Source organism: Pelophylax lessonae (assembly GCF_965119305.1).
Source record: "Pelophylax lessonae genome assembly, chromosome: 1".
In the NCBI taxonomy this organism is placed as follows: Eukaryota; Metazoa; Chordata; class Amphibia; order Anura; family Ranidae; genus Pelophylax; species Pelophylax lessonae.
Window position 1 is genome coordinate 18842583 of NC_138768.1, and position 18630 is coordinate 18861212.

General features: G+C 42.5%; 1 protein-coding gene across 1 annotated transcript; it reads right to left on the reverse strand.

Annotated features, from left to right (window-relative positions):
- Positions 1 to 616: 616 nt before the first annotated feature.
- On the reverse strand, positions 617 to 1339 carry LOC309562960 (vomeronasal type-2 receptor 26-like; the record flags this gene model as incomplete). The annotated part of the gene is made up of 1 exon (XM_082267287.1): positions 617 to 1339. Exon 1 carries the CDS (start codon positions 1220 to 1222, stop codon positions 617 to 619), a length of 606 nt encoding a protein of 201 aa, XP_082123413.1. The 5' UTR covers positions 1223 to 1339.
- Between the last annotated feature and the right edge of the window lie 17291 nt (positions 1340 to 18630).

The window sequence follows — 18630 nt, forward strand, 5'->3', positions numbered from 1 at the left end:
TAGGAATGGTGTCAGAGGTCTGCACAGGCCATTTGATTTCCTCCACACTAAACTGGTCACACCATGTCTTTATGGAGCCGGCTTTATACACAGGGGCACAACCATGCTGGAAATTAACCAAACTGTTACGAGAAGAACACAATTGTCTAAAATATATTTGTATGCTGTAGAGTTAGCAGATCCTTTCAATAGAAACACCTACACAATGATTTGGAGGGCAGTCCACAAGATTTGGACCTTGAAGAGCATGAAGAGTTTGAAAAGTTTTTAAAAAAATTGAAAATTACGTTGAAATCACACACAAACCATAATTAAAATGTAATAATAAATTAACGAATGAGTCAACACATGTATCTATTTTTTTATTTATTTATTTTTCTTTATCTAAACAGGTTTTCTTCTTGAAAATTACTAAAATAAGGTAGCACTAAATATTTTGTGTCAAAAAATCTCTAGAAATTGCATTTCATAACTGTAGTTCCCTTTTAGTCCTATTTATTCTTTGTTTTATTATACACAACAATATCATAATGATGATGATGATGATTGTAGCTATATGACTACATTTTTATACTCTGGTCTACAGCATTATACATTGGGTCAGTGTGTGGTAGATTTACAATAATCTTTTCCCCAGCATTGTTCCTCTTGTGTTCAGCTCAGGTTTTAAAAGTAAAATGTAGAGTTTTGGAGAAAACATACACAATAATATTCCAGCACTGGAGGTCAATATGGCGAATATCTCCACAGCCACCATGTATTTCCCTCTGGTGCTCAGATAGGCCGGGATCATGGCAATCCAGACACTGCAGAACACCAGCATGCTGAAGGTGATGTACTTGGCTTCATTAAAACTGTCCGGTAATGTCCTCACCATGAAAGCCAGAACAAAACTCACAGCTGCCAGAAACCCCATATAACTCAACATAGAGTAGAACCCGATAACTGACCCTTCATTACACTGAATGATGATCTTCCCAGGATAGGAGTCCATGTCATACTCCTGAAATGGTGGAGAGATGGACAACCAGAGAATGCAATTCATAACCTGAATGGATGAGCAGAATAACATGACTGTGTTGGGAAGTTTGACTCCCACCCATTTTCTACAAGAGCTTCCAGGTCTGGTGGCTTTGAAAGCAATGAAGACCATGATGGTTTTGGCTAGGATAGAAGATGCTGAGATGGTGAAGGGAACTCCAAAGGAGACTTGTTGCAGCATACAGGTAATATCCACAGGACGGCCAAGGAAGAGGAATACAGACAGGAAACTCAGTATGAGGAAGAAGAACAGAATGAAGCTGAGGTTCCGGTTATTGGCTCTGACTATGGGAGTGCTCCGAAACCAAAAAAATAGCCCAAGTATAAGAAGAGATGTTGTAGCAAATATGACTGAAGATACAGAAACGAGTAAAACTAGAATATCCTCCTCGTATGATAAATAATCATTGACCTTGTCAATACAAATATTTTTAGCTTTATTATGCCATTCATTTTCAGGACACTTCTTGCAGAGTTCACTGTCTGTAGAGTAAAAGTGAATATAACAGTAAGCGTGGTACACCAAGAATACAGTAAGTTAACATTTTCGGTGTATTTTTTCAGTAATTTGCCTAATTTACCTTACAGCTGTTTTTGCAGTTAAGATGCAATAATAAAGATGAATTAAAAGCCATAAAAAAGGAAAAAATGTTGGGGTACTAAAGGCAAATAGGCTGTTCACTTTTAGATTTTTCCTTAGCTTAGTGAATCTGGTTAAAAAAAACTATTTGCAAACAATATCCAATCACATGCAAAGAAAATAAAAACATTGTTTGTGTGTGTGCACATGATTGGAAGATGTAAGTCAGCAGAGCTTCACTTCTTTCATAAAGCTAAGGGAACATTTCCTTGTAAAGTGAAAAGCCTATGAATATCTTGAGAAAGCCACTGCATAGTCATGAACAAACTGTAATCCTTGAGAAAGAACCAGGAATAGTCATGAACAAAGTGTAATCATACCCTACTAAAAGTAAAAGAACCTGCAGCCTCAGTTAATGCCATGATGTCCTGCTATATATGTACACCAAACAAAATTATAAACGCAACACTTTTGTTTTTGCCCCCATTTTTCATGAGCTGAACTCAAAGATCTAAGACTTTTTCTATGTTCACAAAAGGCCTATTTCTCTCAAATATTGTTCACAAATCTGTCTAAATCTGTGTTAGTGATCACTTCTCCTTTGCCGAAATAATCCATCCACCTCACAGGTGTGGTATAACAAGATGCTGATTAGACAGCATGATTATTGCACAGGTATGCCTTAGGCTGGCCACAATAAAAGGCCACTCTAAAATGTGCAGTTTTATCACACAGCACAATGCCATAGATGTGGCAAGTTTTGAGGGAGCGTGCAATTGGCATGCTGACTGCAGGAATGTCCACCACAGCTGCTGCCCATGAATTGAATGTTCATTTCTCTAACATAAGCCATCTCCAAAGGCGTTTCAGAGAATTTGGCAGTACATCCAACCGGCCTCACAACCGCAGACCACGTGTAACCACACCAGTCCAGGACCTCCACATCCAGCATCTTCACCTCCAAGATCGAAGGAGATCAGACACCCAGACAGCTGCAACAATCAGTTCTGCACAAACTGTCAGAAACCGTGTCAGGGAAGCTCATCTGCATGCTCTTCGTCCCTATCGGGGTCTCCACCTGACTGCAGTTGGTTTGTCGTCGTAACTAACTTGAGTGGGCAAATGCTCTCATTCAATGGTGTCTCACACTTTGGAGAGGTGTTCTCTTTATGGATGTATCCCGGTTTTCTTCGATCTTTGAGTTCAGCTCATGAAAAATGGGGGCAAAAACAAGTGTTGCATTTATAATTTTGTTCAGTATAACTGTAACATTCTTGTAACAATGAAAATCTCTTATCTGATGCCTTTTGGTTTGTTCAATATGCCATCAAAAGAGTTTTTTTAGACAGTATCTGTTTGGGAAGAACAAAAGTGTTGGAGAAGATCTTAAGTAGAAAGTAGGAGGAAGAAGCTTCCTGCTGTCTGCTTGAGAAAGCCTCCAACACTCCGGAAGTGTGGAAGGAAAAAGAAAAGTGAATTTTCATTTTCTAATTCAATATCAGAAAATATATTTAAAGAAATATAAAGCTTACCGGATTGGTTTGATATTTCTCCCTCTGAACATGGAGCACAATTATAACAACATGGGTGATATCATTCTCTTACAGATTTTCTGAACCCTGGAAGTCATTCCTCGGAGCATCGACCCCTTGGGACCTAAGAAAAAATAAGATGATCTGAAATATTCAAGAGCAACATTGCATAATATAATAGTCCAATTGTCTATTATTTATAGATCTATTCTATAATAACTATACAAAAATACATTATTATTTTTATATTTAATGTGTACTGTGTATGAAGACACAACAGGAAATGAGAGGATTTCCAATCTCTGACAGTTGTCACAAGAACATTACATGAACATTACAAGAACATTAAGTTTCCCTTTACCTCTTGTTCTTATGACCGTTCTAAATTTTAGGAGATCTCTTTATACTTTGTCCCTGTGACAATGGTCACCAGAAAAATAGAGAGGGTGAATCTCCCCAGTGGAGACACAGACATCAATAAAAACCTGGAAAATGGTCTAATTCTTTCACACGCTGCCCAAAACTAAAGAGAGAAAAACCCAACACAGCAAGGGACCGAGCGCACCAAAGCCAGCTAAAAGGAGTTCCCTAGCGTGGCAGTTCTTCAGACAATGTGATGATGACAGGACACGAGTGGTTTGCACGCTGTGCAATCAGAGCCTGAAGCGAGGCATAAACCTTCTCAACCTGAGCACAACCTGCATGACCAGGCATCTAAGTGCAAAGCACGAGCTGCAGTGGAGTGCACACCTCGAAAAGCAAGAAAGGTCTATGGCTCCTCCTGCTTCCTCTTCTGCTGCTGCAGTCTCGGCCTCTTCATCCACCTCTGTAGTGACAGTGGCACCTGCCACCCCTCATACAGAGGATCCACCAGCAACACCACCACCTAGGTCACCAACAACCATCTGCACAATGTCCCATGGAAGCGTTCAGCTTTCTATCTCCCAAAAACTGGAGCGGAAGAGGAAGTACCCCCCCGCAATCCCTGGCCCTGAATGCCAGCATTTCAAAATTCCTAGCATTTGAAATGCTGTCATTCTGGCTGTTGGAGACGCAGAGTTTTAAAAGCCTTATGGCGGTGGCTGTCCCACAGTACGTCGTGCCCAGCCGCCACTACTTTTCCAGGCAAGCCATCCCTTCCCTGCACAACCAAGTGGGTGACAAAATCAGGTGTGCACTGTGCAATGCCATCTGTGGCAAGGTCCAGCTAACTATGGATACGTGGACCAGTAAGCACGGTCAGGGACGATATATCTCCCTAACAGCACACTGGGTAAATGTAGTGGCGGCTGGGCCTGAGGTGGTTTGGCACATGTCCTTCCACCACCGAGGATTGCAGGGCGCTTCTGTTTGCCTCCTGTTCCTAACTCTTCCTACTCTGCTTCCTCATACTCTACCGCCTCCTCTTCCGGTCAGCATAACACCTTCACCACCAACTTCAGCACAGCCAGGGGTAAACGACAGCAGGCAGTTTTAAAACTTGCCTGTTTGGGGGAAAAAACACACACTGTGCAGGTGTTGTGGATGGGGCATTGAACAGCAGACCGATGAGTGGTTGCTGCCAGTGAGCTTTAAGCCCTGCCTGGTGGTGTGCGATAACGCGCGAAATCTTGTAACAGCTCTGGGCCTAGCCGGTTTGACACACATCCCTTGCCTGGTGCATGTGCTGAATTTGGTGGTGCAGAGGTTCCTTAGAAATTACCCCAATATGTCAGAGCTGCTGCAGAAAGTGCGGGCCGTCTGTGCGCACTTTTGGCATTCTCACCCTGCTGCTGCTCGCCTGTCAGCGCTGCAGCGTAACTTCAGCCTTCCTGCTCACCGCCTCATATGTGACGTGCCCACAAGGTGGAACCCCACCTTGCACATGCTGGACAGACTGTGCGAGCAGCAGCAGGCCATAGTGGAGTTTCAGCTGCAGCACATAGAAACATAGAATGTGTCGGCAGATAAGAACCATTTGGCCCATCTAGTCTGCCCAATATATCTGAATCCTATGAATAGTCCCTGGCCCTATCTTATATGAAGGATAGCCTTATGCCTATCCCATGCATGCTTAAACTCCTTCACTGTATTTGCAGCTACCACTTCTGCAGGAAGGTTATTCCATGCATCCACTACTCTCTCAGTAAAGTAATACTTCCTCATATTACTTTTAAACCTTTGCCCCTCAAATTTAAAACTGTGTCCTCTTGTGGTAGTTTTTCTTCTTTTAAATATGCTCTCCTCCTTTACCGAGTTGATTCCCTTTATGTATTTAAAAGTTTCTATCATATCCCCTCTGTCTCTTCTTTCTTCCAAGCTATACATGTGAAGGTCCTTTAACCTTTCCTGGTAAGTTTTTTCCTGCAATCCATGTACTAGTTTAGTAGCTCTTCTCTGAACTCTCTCTAGAGTATCTATATCCTTCTGGAGATATGGCCTCCAGTACTGCGAACAATACTCCAAGTGAGGTCTCACCAGTGTTCTGTACAGCGGCATAAGCACTTCTCTCTTTCTACTGCTTATACCTCTCCCTATACATCCAAGCATTCTGCTGGCATTTCGTACTGCTCTATTACATTGTCTTCCCACCTTTAAGTCTTCTGAAATAATTACTCCTAAATCCCTTTCCTCAGATACTGAGGTCAGGACTGTGTCAAATATTCTATATTCTGCCCTTGGGTTTTTACGCCCCAGGTGCATTATCTTGCACTTTCCACATTAAATTTCAGTTGCCAGAGTTCTGACCATTCTTATAGTTTTCCTAAATCCTTTTCCATTTGGCGTTTCCCTCCAGGAACATCAACCCTGTTACATATCTTTGTGTCATCAGCAAAAAGACAAACCTTACCATCGAGGCCTTTTGCAATATCACTTATGAAGATATTAAACAAAATTGGTCCCAGTACAGATCCCTGAGGTACCCCACTGGTAACATGACCTTGTTCTGAATGTTCTCCATTGACTACAACCCTTTGTTGTCTGTCACTCAGCCACTGCCTAATCCACTCAACAATATGGGAGTCCATGCTCAATGACTGCAGTTTATTGATAAGTCTTCTATGTGGGACAGTGTCAAAAGCCTTACTAAAATCTAGATATGCAATGTCTACTGCACCTCCACCGTCTATTATTTTAGTCACCCAGTCAAAAAAATCTATAAGATTTGTTTGACATGATCTCCCTGAAGTAAACCCATGTTGTTTTTCATCTTGCAATCCATGGGATTTAAGATGTTCCACAATCCTAGTCTTTAATAGGGTTTCCATTAATTTGCCTACTATTGATGTCAGACTCACTGGTCTATAGTTGCTCAATTCCTCCCTACTACCTTTCTTGTGAATGGGCACAACATTTGCCAATTTCCAATCTTCCGGGACGACTCCTGTTACTAATGATTGGTTAAATAATTCTGTTAATGGTTTTGCCAGCTCACCACTAAGCTCTTTTAATAATTTTGGGTGTATCTCATCAGGACCCTGTGACTTATTTGTCTTCACTTTAGACAGCAATCTTAGAACGTCTTTCTCTGTAAAGACACATGCATCAAACGATTCATTAGTCATCCTTTCAAGTGGAGGTCCTTCTCCTTCTTTTTCTTCTGTAAAAACTGAACAGAAGTATTCATTAAGGCAGTCGGCTAGCCCTTTATTCTCTTCTACATACCTTCCATCCTTTGTTTTTAATTTAGTTATTCCTTGTTTTAATTTCCTTTTTTCATTTATATATCTGAAGAATGTCTTATCCCCCTTTTTCATAGACTGAGATAGTTTTTCTTCTGCCTGCGCTTTAGAAGTTCTTATAACTTGCTTGGCCTCTTTCTGCCTAATCTTGTAGATTTCCTTATCTTCATTGCTCTGGGTTTTTTTATAATTACAAAATGCTAGCTTTTTATTTTTAATGATTTGGGCCACTTCTGCTGAGTACCACAGTGGTCTCTTCCTTTTTTTGCTTTTACTGACAAGTCTAATGCAATTTTCTGTTGCCTTCAATAATGCACCTTTTAAGTAGTCCCATTTCTCCTGGACTCCATGTAATCCGTTCCAGTCTGATAAGGACTCATTTATGACTAATTTCATTTTTGAAAAGTCTGTTTTTCTAAAATCTAAAACTTTTGTTTTTGTGTGGTGAGACTCTTTCACAGTTCTTATATTAAACCACACTGACTGGTGATCACTAGATCCCAAGGTTTGCCTACAATGACATCATATACCGAATCCCCATTTGTGAATACCAAATCCAAAATGGCCTCCCTCCAGGTTGGCTCCTCAACCACTTGTTGCAGAGACAACCCCAGTAGGGAATTTAGAATATCTGTACTCCTGGTAGAACTTGCTATTTTGGTTTTCCAGTTTATATCTGGAAGATTGAAATCTCCCATAATGATAACTTCTCCTTTCATTGTCACTTTAGCTATTTCTTCAACTAGTAGATCATCTAGTTCTTTAACTTGACCAGGTGGTCTATATATCACACCTACACGAGTTACTGCATGATTAGCAAACTGCAACGTAACCCAAACTGACTCTATGTTGGCCTCACCAACTTGTATTAGGTTAGATTTAATGCTATCTTTCACATACAGGGCCACTCCTCCTCCTTTCTTGCCTTCTCTGTCTCTTCTGTATAAAGAGTACCCTGGCATGGTTATGTCCCAGTCATTTCTTTCATTAAACCATGTCTCCGTAACAGCCACTAAATCTACATTCTCAGATGCCATTATTGACCCAAGTTCATTGATTTTTTTACCTAAACTGCGAGCATTTGTAGACAGGACTCTGAGCTTATCATTTCTTAACCTCTGTGCTTCTGACCTGTTCTGGCATTGTTTCGGGGGGCAATTGGACTCTTGTATTTTCACTCTTTTACCCCCCCTTCCTAGTTTAAATACTCCTTCGCAAATTCTTGGAGTTGTTCACTAAGTACATTTGTTCCTTTGAGAGAAAGATGCAAACCATCTTTTTTGTACAGTTCCTTTCTATTCCAAGTAGAGCTATCACGAGAAACAAAGCCAAATCCTTGCTCTTGACACCATTTACTAAGCCATATGTTGAACTCCTTTATGCGCCTCTGCCTATCATTCTGAACATTATGCACAGGCAGAACTTCAGAAAATGAAATGGTGGATGCAAAATCCTGAACGTCATTACCAAGTGTGATAAAAGATTTTTTCACCTCTGACACTTCATTGCAAGCCAGGTCATTTGTCCCTAGATGGACAAGAACATCCACGTCCCCTTCCTGCTTTGCTTGCTTAACAATATTAATAATACGTCTAGTGTTGAGCGAACACGGACTGTATTATTCGTGTTCGTACCGAATAATTGGATTTTTTGTACCCGAACACGGACACGGACACTTTACTGTATGTTCGGGTAAAAATCCGTGTTCGGTCGTTTTATTTCCGGGTTTTGCATGCTTTGGCGCTCTTTTCATGGCGGGCTTTCAACAGCCAATCAACAATCGTTTAACTGGTGTGCCTTAAGCCATCCCAGCCATGCCTGCAAATGTCTCAGTAGCTGTGATTGGCCGTCTGAAGCATGTGACCAAGTCTTTATAAGTTCGAGGCAGCCGCAGCGGCGTCATTATGCTGCTTAGATTCAGGGACAGAGCACACATCAACGTGCTGGCTGCTGATTAGGGAAAGATAGGCAGGAAAAAACCATTTGTGTCCGGATAGAATTGAGGGACAGGTCGGAGTGTTTAGGCAGGGCGAGTTGTAGGCATTTTAGGGATAGAGTCTGCTGAATTATATAGGGTCAGTGTCTTCTACAAACTACAATCGATATTGCTGTGTGGGGGGTGGGGTCTGCACTCAATCCTGATCTACGATCTCTTCTCAATCCTGTTAGGGACAGAGTCTGCTGAATTTTAGGGAAACTGTGTTCTACAAACTACAATCGATATTGCTGTGTGGTGTGGGATTGGAGATAGGCAGGTGTCAGTGATCCACATCCATTTTTCTGTGTGTGAGCTGCAGTGAACACAATCTTTTTGGGCTGCAGTGAACACAATCTTTTTGGGCTGCAGTGAACACAATCTTTTTGGGCTGCAGTGAACACAATCTTTTTGGGCTGCAGTGAACACAATCTTTTTGGGGTGCAGTGAACAAAATCTTTTTGGGGTGCAGTGAACACAATCCTTTTTGGTGTGCAGTGAACACAATCTTTGTGGGGTGCAGTGAACAAAATCCTTTGTGGGGTGCAGTGAACACAATCTTTTTGGGGTGCAGTGAACAAAATCCTTTTTGGGGTGCAGTGAACAACATCCTTTTTGGGGTGCAGTGAACACAATCTTTTTGGGGTGCAGTGAACAAAATCCTTTGTGGGGTGCAGTGAACACAATCTTTTTGGGGTGCAGTGAACACAATCTTTTTGGGGTGGAGTGAACAACATCCTTTTTGGGGTGCAGTGAACAAAATCCTTTTTGGGGTGCAGTGAACAAAATCATTTTTGGGGTGCAGTGAACACAATCTTTTTGGGGTGCAGTGAACACAATCTTTGTGGGGTGCAGTGAACACAATCTTTTTGGGGTGGAGTGAACAACATCCTTTTTGGGGTGCAGTGAACAACATCCTTTTTGGGGTGCAGTGAACACAATCTTTTTGGGGTGCAGTGAACACAATCTTTGTGGGGTACAGTGAACAGAATCTTTGTGGGGTGCAGTGAACACAATCTTTGGGGGGTACAGTGAACACAATCTTTGTGAGGTGCAGTGAACACAATCTTTGTGGGGTGCAGTGAACACAATCATTGTGGGGTGCAGTGAACTCAATCTTTGTGGGGTACAGTGAACACAATCTCATACTGAAGGTTTGAGGGTGCTGCCTGTTCCATACTCCCCCTACTCCTCATCTAGCCTTTTAGGGGTACAAACAATAGTAATTGGGGCCTAGTGTGGTTGTGTACGTGTGATATACATACACTTTTTTGGGATCATATTTTCTATTCCGCTATTTAATCAAAAACCTTTGGGGATCAGTTAAATTGGGGGATAGTCTGTGTTGGTACGTGTGAGAGAGATCCACCTTTCCAAGTTGTTGGGGTTCATCTCATACTTCTGAAGGTTTGAGGGTGCTGCCTGTTCCATACTCCCCCTACTCCTAGCCTTTTAGGGGTACAAACAATAGTAATTGGGGCCTAGTGTGGTTGTGTACGTGTGATATACATACACTTTTTTGGGATCATATTTTCTATTCCGCTATTTAATCAAAAACCTCTGGGGATCAGTTAAATTGGGGGATAGTCTGTGTTGGTACGTGTGAGAGAGATCCACCTTTCCAAGTTGTTGGGGTTCATCTCATACTTCTGAAGGTTTGAGGGTGCTGCCTGTTCCATACTCCCCCTACTCCTAGCCTTTTAGGGGTACAAACAATAGTAATTGGGGCCTAGTGTGGTTGTGTACGTGTGATATACATACACTTTTTTGGGATCATATTTTCTATTCCGCTATTTAATCAAAAACCTTTGGGGATCAGTTAAATTGGGGGATAGTCTGTGTTGGTACGTGTGAGAGAGATCCACCTTTCCAAGTTGTTGGGGTTCATCTCATACTTCTGAAGGTTTGAGGGTGCTGCCTGTTCCATACTCCCCCTACTCCTAGCCTTTTAGGGGTACAAACAATAGTAATTGGGGCCTAGTGTGGTTGTGTACGTGTGATATACATACACTTTTTTGGGATCATATTTTCTATTCCGCTATTTAATCAAAAACCTCTGGGGATCAGTTAAATTGGGGGATAGTCTGTGTTGGTACGTGTGAGAGAGATCCACCTTTCCAAGTTGTTGGGGTTCATCTCATACTTCTGAAGGTTTGAGGGTGCTGCCTGTTCCATACTCCCCCTACTCCTCATCTAGCCTTTTAGGGGTACAAACAATAGTAATTGGGGCCTAGTGTGGTTGTGTACGTGTGATATACATACACTTTTTTTGGATCATATTTTCTATTCCGCTATTTAATTTAACTGGGCCTCCATGCGAGACCTGTGTGCCTTGTTGCGCTGTTTTGAGTACTCCACCAACATGGCCAGTGGCAATGACGCCGTTCTCAGCTTAACTATCCCACTTCTATGCCTCCTTGAAAAAACAATTCGGGCGATGATGGAAGAGGATGTGGCACAGGATGAGGAGGAGGAGGAGGATGAAGAGGTAACATTTCCAAGGCTTTCAGGGCAGTCATTCGCAAGGGGCTCCGAGGGTGGGTTCCTGCACACGCAAACGCCAGGGACGCAATTGTCCAGCAGGGGCACAGTTCTGGAGGATGAGGAGGATGAGGAGGAGGAGGAGCTGGAGGAGGAGATGGAACCATGTTCACAGCAGGGTGGCACCCAGGCCAGCTCATGGCCATCACTGGTGCGTGGCTGGGGGGATACAGAGGACACGGACCATACACCTCCCACAGAGGACAGCCTTTCGTTGCCTCTGGGCAGCCTGGCACACATGAGCGATTACATGCTGCAGTGTCTCCACAACGACCGCCGAGTTGCCCACATTCTAACTTGTGCTGATTACTGGGTGGCCACGCTGCTGGATCCCCGTTACAAGGACAACGTACCGTCCTTAATTCACTCACTGGAGCGCGATCGCAAGATGCGCGAGTACAAGCGCACGCTGGTAGACGCCATGCTGCTGGCATTCCCATCTGACAGCGGGGCCACAGTGGAAGCACAAGGCAGAGGAGGAGGAGGAGGAGGTCGCCAACGCAACCAGGGCACCGCCAGCACCTCAGAAGGCAGGGTTAGCATGGCCGAAATGTGGAAAAGCTTTGTCAGCACGCCACAACAAACAGCAGCACCAGCAGCTCAGATGGAACGTCTTAGCAGGAGGCAGCATTTTACCAACATGGTGGAGCAGTATGTGTGCACACGCCTACATGTAGTGAATGACGGGTCTGCCCCCTTCAACTTCTGGGTCTCCAAATTGGGCACATGGCCTGAGCTTGCCCTTTACGCCTTGGAGGTGCTGGCGTGCCCTGCAGCCAGTGTATTATCTGAACGGGTATTTAGCACGGCTGGGGGCGTTATAACAGACAAGCGCAGCCGCCTGTCCAGAGACAATGTGGACAAGCTCACGTTCATTAAAATGAACCAGGCATGGATCCCACGGGACTTTTCCGTACCTTATGCAGAATAGCAATGGATACCGACCTTACCCACCCATTGTTCCATTTTTGCTCTTTCTCACTCTTTTGGGGTGTACCCTCATTTAAAATTTGTGAAAAGAAGCAGTGTTGGCTACCTCGTCCTCCTCCTCAGGGCCAGATTAATGTAGGGGCTATTGGAGCTGCAGCTCCAGGCCCCTACCTTTTATATAGGCCCCGGGTTGGCCATATTCACTGTTACCGCTCTTCTGTCACTTGTAAACACAGAAGTCTGGCTTCTATGCTCGCTTCCCCAGGCAGCACCCTCAGAACCTCCCCACACAGCGTGAAGGCCGGACAAGGAGGGACAGTTGGCGATGCATGGATGTGTTTATGGGCTTCAGAGACAGCATCCCATGTTGAATTAGGCATGCATGGCTGCACCCTTCCTCCTCTGGGTGCATGGCAAGGCACGGCCCTAAGGCCCTTCAAAATCCTCAGCACCAAGCCCATGATGCTGTTAATCCGGCCCTGGTCCTCCTCCACCGCCGCTTCCACCTACACCGCCCATAGGTGTGCGCAGCCTATTGCATTAAGGTGTGCACCCCAAAGTTGAAATACACATGCATGTGTTTGCCAGCAGGGAGAGTAATGTATCGGGGCCATGTACCTGTAGGCAAGGAGAAATAGAGCAGAGCAGGTCCCAGGGAGATCTTTCCCATCTCCTCACTGGCAATGCTATGTGCCCTAGGTGATTAGGGTGTGCCCAGGCACACCCAGCACACCCTGTGCGCACGCCTATGTCACCGCCACATCCACCACCACCTTAACCTCCCTCCTACTCCATATGGGCCTCGTCCTTCAGAGATGAAGAAGAACATTGTTTTATTTTTCTGTTTTTTTTTGTTGTTTTAAGTTATTTCCCTATCCACATTTGTTTGCAGAGCACTTGCCATGCTCTTAATTACGTTTTGCTGCCATTTGCAGCACTCTAGCCCTTTCCTTTGGTGTTTTAGAGCCATTTTAGTGCCTTAAAGTTCGGGTCCCCATTGACTTCAATGGGGTTCGGTGTCCGGGAAAAGTTCGGTAAAAGTCCGGGACACGGACCCGGACTTTTTTTTAAAGTTCGGCCGAACCCGTCGAACACGGACATCTAGGTGTTCGCTCAACCCTAAATACGTCTTCTATCTCATCTAGCAGTAGCACCAGGGAGACAGCTCACAAAACCATTTTCTTTAAGCTCCACACTTTTTATGATTAAATCACCCAGCAACAGCTGCTTCCTTTGAGACTTCACTTTATCTTTTTTGTACTTGGCTGCAGTCTTGCATACATTAGACATAGGAGTCGATGGTTTCTCACCCTCTGTGCTTGAGTCCATATCCATGTTGTCCTTACATTCTGAGAGTGCTGCAAATGAATTATGGAGAACCACCGACTGTGGGACATGTCTTCTATCCACCACTCTAAGTCTTCCAGAACCTACAGTAACCCATCTGCCATTTCTGGGGGTCCTCTGTGGCAGTGGCATTGCAGCAGTCCCAGCTGGAGTTTGTTTAACAGATAATGTAAATATCTCTGATTTCAAAAATGCAATTTCCTGCTGCAGTAAGGAGAATTGTCTACAGATCTGACAGCATCCGAATCTCCAAAGAGTGGAACATGAAATAAATGCACAACAATTCCTGCACTGAATCAAGTCTGCCATTTTAAAGAGGAAAAAAAAATTGTAAATTTAAGTCAAACAAATCTTACTTTTTTTTTCCACCTTCCAGCCTACCTCCTGACTATCTCCTGCAATATCTCTTCACTGTACTTAAAATGTTGTAGTTGAATGGAGTACTTGCAACTAATGAATTAGGCCAGCTAATGAGTCTGTCTCTATATATACACTCACTCCTTCACAGCTCCTCCCCCAGTAACAAATGTAACACCTTAATGAGCTGGTCTCATTAGCAAATGCACAATAGCAAACACCTGACCAAATTCCTTTCCTCTTCTCATGCAATGGTCAGCAAAAAAAACACAGATGAGTCAGTTGCAAACTCCAAGCCAATCTCTTTCAGTATCTCTTTAATCTCTTCAGTCTCCTGCAATATCTCTTCACTGTTCTTAAAATGTTGTACTTGAATGGAGTACTTGCAACTAATGAATTAGGCCAGCTAATGAGTATGTCTCTATATATACACTCACTCCTTCACAGCTCCTCCCCCAGCAACAAATGTAACACCTTAATGAGCTGGTCTCATCAGCAAATGCACAATAGCAAACCCCTGACCAAATTCCTTTCCTCTTCTCAAGCAATGGTCAGCAAAAAAAAACACAGATGAGTCAGTTGCAAACTCCAAGCCAATCTCTTTCAGTATCTCTTCAATCTCTTCAGTCTCCTGCAATATCTCTTCACTGTACTTAAAATGTTGTACTTGAATGGAGTACTTGCAGCTAATGAATTAGGTCAGCTAATGAGTATGTCTCTATATATACACTCACTCCTTCACAGCTACTCCCCCAGCAACAAATGTAACACCTTAATGAGCTGGTCTCATTAGCAAATGCACAATAGCAAACACCCGACCAAATTCCTTTCCTCTTCTCAAGCAATGGTCAGCAAAAAAAACACAGATGAGTCAGTTGCAAACTCTAAGCCAATCTCTTTCAGTATCTCTTCATTCTCTTTAGTCTCCTGCAATATCTCTTCACTGTTCTTAAAATGTTGTACTTGAATGGAGTACTTGCAACTAATGAATTAGGCCAGCTAATGAGTCTGTCTCTATATATACACTCACTCCTTCACAGCTCCTCCCCCAGCAACAAATGTAACACCTTAATGAGCTGGTCTCATTAGCAAATGCACAATAGCAAACACCCAACCAAATTCCTTTCCTCTTCTCAAGCAATGGTCAGCAAAAAAACACAGATGAGTCAGTTGCAAACTCCAAGCCAATCTCTTTCAGTATCTCTTCAATCTCTTCAGTCTCCTGCAATATCTCTTCACTGTACTTAAAATGTTGTACTTGAATGGAGTACTTGCAGCTAATGAATTAGGTCAGCTAATGAGTATGTCTCTATATATACACTCACTCCTTCACAGCTCCTCCCCCAGCAACAAATGTAACACCTTAATGAGCTGGTCTCATTAGCAAATGCACAATAGCAAACACCTGACCAAATTCCTTTCCCCTTCTCAAGCAATGGTCAGCAAAAAAAACACAGATGAGTCCGTTGCAAACTCCAAGCCAATCTCTTTCAGTATCTCTTTAATCTCTTCAGTCTCCTGCAATATCTCTTCACTGTACTTAAAATGTTGTACTTGAATGGAGTACTTGCAACTAATGAATTAGGCCAGCTAATGAGTCTGTCTCTATATATACACTCACTCCTTCACAGCTCCTCCCCCAGCAACAAATGTAACACCTTAATGAGCTGGTCTCATTAGCAAATGCACAATAGCAAACACCTGACCAAATTCCTTTCCTCTTCTCAAGCAATGGTCAGCAAAAAAAACACAGATGAGTCAGTTGCAAACTCCAAGCCAATCTCTTTCAGTATCTCTTCAATCTCTTCAGTCTCCTGCAATATCTCTTCACTGTACTTAAAATGTTGTACTTGAATGGAGTACTTGCAGCTAATGAATTAGGTCAGCTAATGAGTATGTCTCTATATATACACTCACTCCTTCACAGCTCCTCCCCCAGCAACAAATGTAACACCTTAATGAGCTGGTCTCATTAGCAAATGCACAATAGCAAACACCTGACCAAATTCCTTTCCCCTTCTCAAGCAATGGTCAGCAAAAAAAAACACAGATGAGTCCGTTGCAAACTCCAAGCCAATCTCTTTCAGTATCTCTTTAATCTCTTCAGTCTCCTGCAATATCTCTTCACTGTACTTAAAATGTTGTACTTGAATGGAGTACTTGCAACTAATGAATTAGGCCAGCTAATGAGTCTGTCTCTATATATACACTCACTCCTTCACAGCTCCTCCCCCAGCAACAAATGTAACACCTTAATGAGCTGGTCTCATTAGCAAATGCACAATAGCAAACACCTGACCAAATTCCTTTCCTCTTCTCAAGCAATGGTCAGCAAAAAAAACACAGATGAGTCAGTTGCAAACTCCAAGCCAATCTCTTTCAGTATCTCTTCAATCTCTTCAGTCTCCTGCAATATCTCTTCACTGTACTTAAAATGTTGTACTTGAATGGAGTACTTGCAGCTAATGAATTAGGTCAGCTAATGAGTATGTCTCTATATATACACTCACTCCTTCACAGCTCCTACCCCAGCAACAAATGTAACATCTTAATGAGCTGGTCTCATTAGCAAATGCACAATAGCAAACACCTGACCAAATTCCTTTCCCCTTCTCAAGCAATGGTCAGCAAAAAAAACACAGATGAGTCCGTTGCAAACTCCAAGCCAATCTCTTTCAGTATCTCTTTAATCTCTTCAGTCTCCTGCAATATCTCTTCGCTGTACTTAAAATGTTGTACTTGAATGTTGTACTTGAATGGAGTACTCCACCAGCTAAAAGGTTATCCAAGATCTGTAACCAGTTAATGGTATGCCAATCTATCTAAGAGATTTATTCCTTCTTGTACAGCATTACCTTGTATCTACCTTATCTATACTAACCTGTGCCAACACCCTCCCTTCCTCAAATCACGAAGCTTAGGAGAAATACACTCAGACACAAACACAGAATGTCATGAAAGCATTAATCATTTTATTTCCTCTTTTAAGCATCTTATGTACAGTATACAAAGCAGGATGTGATCAGACAATATTTCCATTAAACCAATAGAGAATATCCACTTATAGTTTACCACCAATAGGGGACAGACCCATTTATTCGGGTGTGGTCTATATACCCCAAACATATGTATCATCCAATCATTAGGGATGATCGAACTTTTGAAAAGTTCGGTTCGGCCAGAACATCCGAACTACCCGAAAATTCGGCCCGGATTTCAGAACCCCATTGAAATCAATGGGACCCGAACTTCGGTAATCAAAAAACACCATTTTAAAGCCCTAAAACCCAATAAATGCCCCTAAAAAGTGCCTAGGGTTCTGGGTCATGCCCCACTGACTATTCACACAAAAAAAGTTCTTAAAAATTGTCATTTTTGATAGAGAGTCAATTATTGAAAAAAAAGAAAAAGAGAGATTTTTTGATTTTGACTTTGGACTTAGTGTATGGGGGGGGGGGGGTCTAAAAAGTGTACCTGTGAAGTTTCAGCTCTGTAGCATGTCCAGAACCATAAAAAAAGATTGTTTGTATTTTGTCACTTATAGAACAGCTTAGTGGCTTCTCGCTTTTCACACCTTGCCGGTTTAATAGCAGGCGTTTTTTTGGGCATTTTTTGGGTTCTTTGGAGGCAGGAAAAACATCTGAACTTGTGTATACGGGTATATATACCCCTATACAGAAGTTCAGATGTTTTGCCTGCCTCCAAAGAACCCAAAAAAATGCCCAAAAAAATGCTAGCGTCAAAAAAAAAAACGCCCAGGTGTGTTGTTGCAGGCATTTTTTGGGGGTTTTTGGAGGCAGGCAAAACATCTGAACTTGTGTACACACACATACTTATATGTATTTAACACTTAGACATATATAGGTGTTATAGGAGCATAACCATATTAGTGTAAATTATTTCATTAGCGCAAGCATATATTTCTGCTAGTATCACACCTATATATGTCTAGGTGTGTATATACATATAAGTATGTGTGTATATATACCCGTATACACAAGTTCAGATGTTTTGTCTGCCTCAAACCCCCCAAAAATGCCTGCAACAACACACCTGGGCAGTTTATTTGGACGCTAGCGTTTTTTTGGGCATTTTTTTGGGTTCTTTGGAGGCAGGCAAAACATCTAAACTTGTGTATAGTGGTATATATACCACTATACACAAGTTCAGATGTTTTTCCTGACTCCAAAGAACCCAAAAAATGCCCAAAAAAACGCTTGCTACTAAACCGGCAAGGTGTGAAAAGCGAGAAGCCACTAACCTGTTTTATAAGTGTTCTAATACAAACTATCTTTTTTTTCTGGTTCTGGACATGCTACAGAGCTGAAACTTCACAGGTACACCTTTTAGACCCTCCAGATACAAAATCCAAAGAATTTTTTTTTTTTATTTATTTTTTTTTTTTTCAATAATTGGCTCTTTATCAAAAATGACAATTTTTAAGAACTTTTTTTGTGTGATTTTGTGTCTGGGGGGTCTAAAAGGTGTACCTGTGAAGTTTCAGCTCTGTAGCATGTCCAGAACCAGAAAAAAAAGATCATATAGGTGTAAAAGGAGGGTACCACCATCCCTGCTCTACTAAAAAATGATCTTTTTCTCTGGTTCTGGACATGCTACAGAGCTGAAACTTCACAGGTACACTTTTTAGACCCCCCAGATACTAAA